Source organism: Notolepis coatsorum, assembly GCF_963971535.1.
Source record: "Notolepis coatsorum genome assembly, chromosome: 2".
Taxonomy (NCBI): domain Eukaryota; kingdom Metazoa; phylum Chordata; class Actinopteri; order Aulopiformes; family Paralepididae; genus Notolepis; species Notolepis coatsorum.
The window spans coordinates 227,764,662-227,767,700 of record NC_140166.1 but is presented as its reverse complement, the minus strand read 5'-3'; the positions used below and the strand labels follow the sequence as shown (position 1 = coordinate 227,767,700).

The following is a 3,039-nucleotide window of genomic DNA, read 5'->3' as shown; positions in this document are numbered from 1 at the left end:
CCAATGTACAATTTTGTTTGTTTGTACAGTGTCTTCCCCCCCCCCCCTCAATGTACAGTTTTACTTGTTTATACAGTGTGTCTCCCCCCCCCCCAACCACCTCCAATGTAAATTACCCAGTATGGTTGTCAATATCCCAATGTACCCAACCCCCCCCACCCAACCTCCTCCAATGTACAGTTTCTACGTCAAATGTATATACTCCTTTTTCTTGACTCCTTCTGTATCACAAACAGTACTGTATTTGCAAATCTGGTATGTCATAAATGTATAGATGTAGCAGTACTGACTATCTGTATGTCATGTATGTCATATATGTCCTGATGAATTGAAAATGGGGGACCCTGATGTAAACAAGACGAAAGTCTTTCTCTGGTCTGCATCCCCTTAACAATTGTGTGTATTGAGCTGTACTGTATTGTACCCATTCTGCAATCTGTTAATAAAGTTTTCAATCAATCAATCAATCAATCAATCAATGGGTATGGGCGGGTTCATTTTCCATTGATGGGGATTTGATTGGCTATTTTTAAATAAAGTTTGGCCACAGGATTAATAACGTTAACGTTAGTTCGGCAAGAGAAACAAATATACTAATTAAAATGGTTGGACATGCAATATTTGTACTTTGTAGGTCTGCATTTTAAATGTAAGGAGTAAAAAGTATGTTTTTTTTCTCTGAAATGTAATTGAGTAAAAGTACAAGTATACAAACCTAATAATACTTGAGTAAAGTACAAATCCCCAAAAACAGTACTTATGTATTGTAACAAAGTACAATTACTCAAGTACTTTACACCCCTGCATATATATAGTTCATAATATCAAATATATTATAGATTTCGACTGAATTTCTCATGGTAAACATGTATGTAAAACAGTGAGTAAAGTAAATTATTCTGCGTTGTGTTAGCAAATATCCACACAGGTCCTTCTGGGTTTAGACGTCCAAGTTTATTTAGTAAGAATAAAAGAACAAAAGACAAAATGCACAATATTCAATGAATGGTCATTCTTCCTAAGTCAGCTCCTATCTAAGTCTGTCTCCCTCAAAGTCGGCCACCAGAAGAACAATTCTCTCTCTCTCTCCCTCTCTCTCGATAACGCAGATGGGTCTGTTCTAAAACTAAATAGTTGCATTTACGACTGACCCATGCCCCACACATCCTGGCTGTGGGTTCAACAGAAGGCCTTGAAGATAGAGTGTCCCGTATGAAGTGTCCCGGCTGCCCAGAGACAAGAGGTGAGGGAGAAGGTTATAGGCTGAATCAACCTCCTCCATGGAGGTCCGGCGACTACATTGTTACCAACCCCCCCCCCCCCCCCCTTGGAACACAGAGAGAAGAGAGACCCAAATCCCACAGTAATTGAACAAAGGTGATCAAATAAAAATAAAATGGTTGCATATTGTGGGCTCTTTCAGAACGTCCTCTAGTTTGTCTCTCAGCTTAGACACGACCTCAGTCACATCTGCAAAGTACAGGAGAGGAAGGACACTGATGCTGGGTAAGTCTGTAGACTCACTGGGACCGGAGAGGGGGGGGGTAACTCTGTAGAAAGTGGATGTGGTCCTCTGTGTGTGAGAGCTGCTCCAGCTCAGTGTCTCTCCTCCTCAGGTCCGCTATCTCCTGCTCCAGTCTCTTCTGCAGTTCTTCAGCCTGAGTCACTGTGGTCCTCTGTCGGGCTCTGATGACCTTCTTCAGCTCAGAGCGCCTCGTCTCCAAGCAGCGTATCAGCTCAGTAAAGATTGTCTCACTGTCCTCCACTGCTTTATCAGCAGCGCGATCGAGAGAATCAACAGCCTGTTGGGCCACTTTGAGTCGCTTCTCTCTCTCCCAGACTCTCTGGTGGATTTTCTGCTGACTCATGCCAAGCTCTTTCTGTCTCTCTGTCCTTTCTGCTGCAGCCGAGACTATATCATGGCCTTTATGTTCATCCATGGAACACAAATAACAGATACACTGCTGATCAGTACGACAGAACATCTTCATAGCTTCATCATGACGAGAGCAGGTGTTCTCCTGAAGCCGTGTGGAGGCTTTGACCAGCTTGTGTTTCTTTAACGGAGCCACAGTATAATGAGGCTGGAGGTGAGTTTCACAGAAAGAGGTCAGACATACCAGGCAGGACTTGAGGGCTTTCCGCTTCCTCCCAGTGCAGAAATCACAGGCCACATCTCCAGGTCCAGCACAACAGTGATCAGGAGGAGCAGCAGCTCGGAGTCTTGTCTTCATTAGTTGTTCCATCACTTCAGAAATTAAATAGTTTTTCTTCAGAACAGGCCTCGGAGTAATAGTCTCCCTGCACTGGGGACATGTGTAGATCCCCTTCTGATCATCTCGATCCCAGCAGTCTTTAATACAGCCCATACAGTAGCTGTGTCCACAGGGAATAGTTACCGGATCCTTCAGTAGATCCAGACAGAGAGAACAGCAGAACTGGTCCCGGTCCAGATCAACTCCTTGCTGCGCCATTTTATTCTACAAAGACAACGGCACTCTTAAGTTTAGTTTTCTCAGGAAGAGTGAACTCTGATGGTGTGTTTGGTGGGAGCTGCTTCCTGGTTGTAGAGTGAACTTCTTCTTCTTCTTCTTCTTCTTCTTCTTCTTCTTCTTCTAATGTTTATTGGCGGTTGGCACTAACGTGTTGGTGCATTACCGCCACCTACTGAAATTGAATTTAGAGCTAGATGGATTATGCACATGCCAATCCCTATTCTACACTACTCTATATCCTACCACTCAAACCTGTACTATTTAGAAAATTAAAAATGGCCCTATACCCCACATTCCCTGAACTCAGTCGCAACACTTCTCTTACCTCCAGCTTGATGTGGTCTCTCTCTGATTGATTGATTGATTGAAAACTTTATTAACAGATTGCAGAATGGGTACAGTACAGTACAGCTCAATACATACAATTGTTAAGGGGATGCAGACCAGAGAAAGACTTTCGTCTTGTTTACATCAGGGTCCCCCATTTTCAATTCATCATAACATATATGACATACATGACATACAGATAGACAGTACTGCTACA

General features: G+C 43.1%; 1 protein-coding gene across 1 annotated transcript in view; it reads left to right on the top strand.

Annotated features, from left to right (window-relative positions):
* Positions 1-866: 866 nt before the first annotated feature.
* LOC311223857 (uncharacterized protein) overlaps positions 867-3,039 on the top strand; it is a gene marked incomplete at its 5' end in the record, with an annotated part of 4,942 nt that continues 2,769 nt past the window's right edge. Inside the window, one exon of the mRNA XM_084308621.1 lies at positions 867-880. Within this exon, the coding sequence (XP_084164747.1) occupies positions 867-880 (14 nt within the window). The remainder of the gene's footprint in view (positions 881-3,039) is intronic.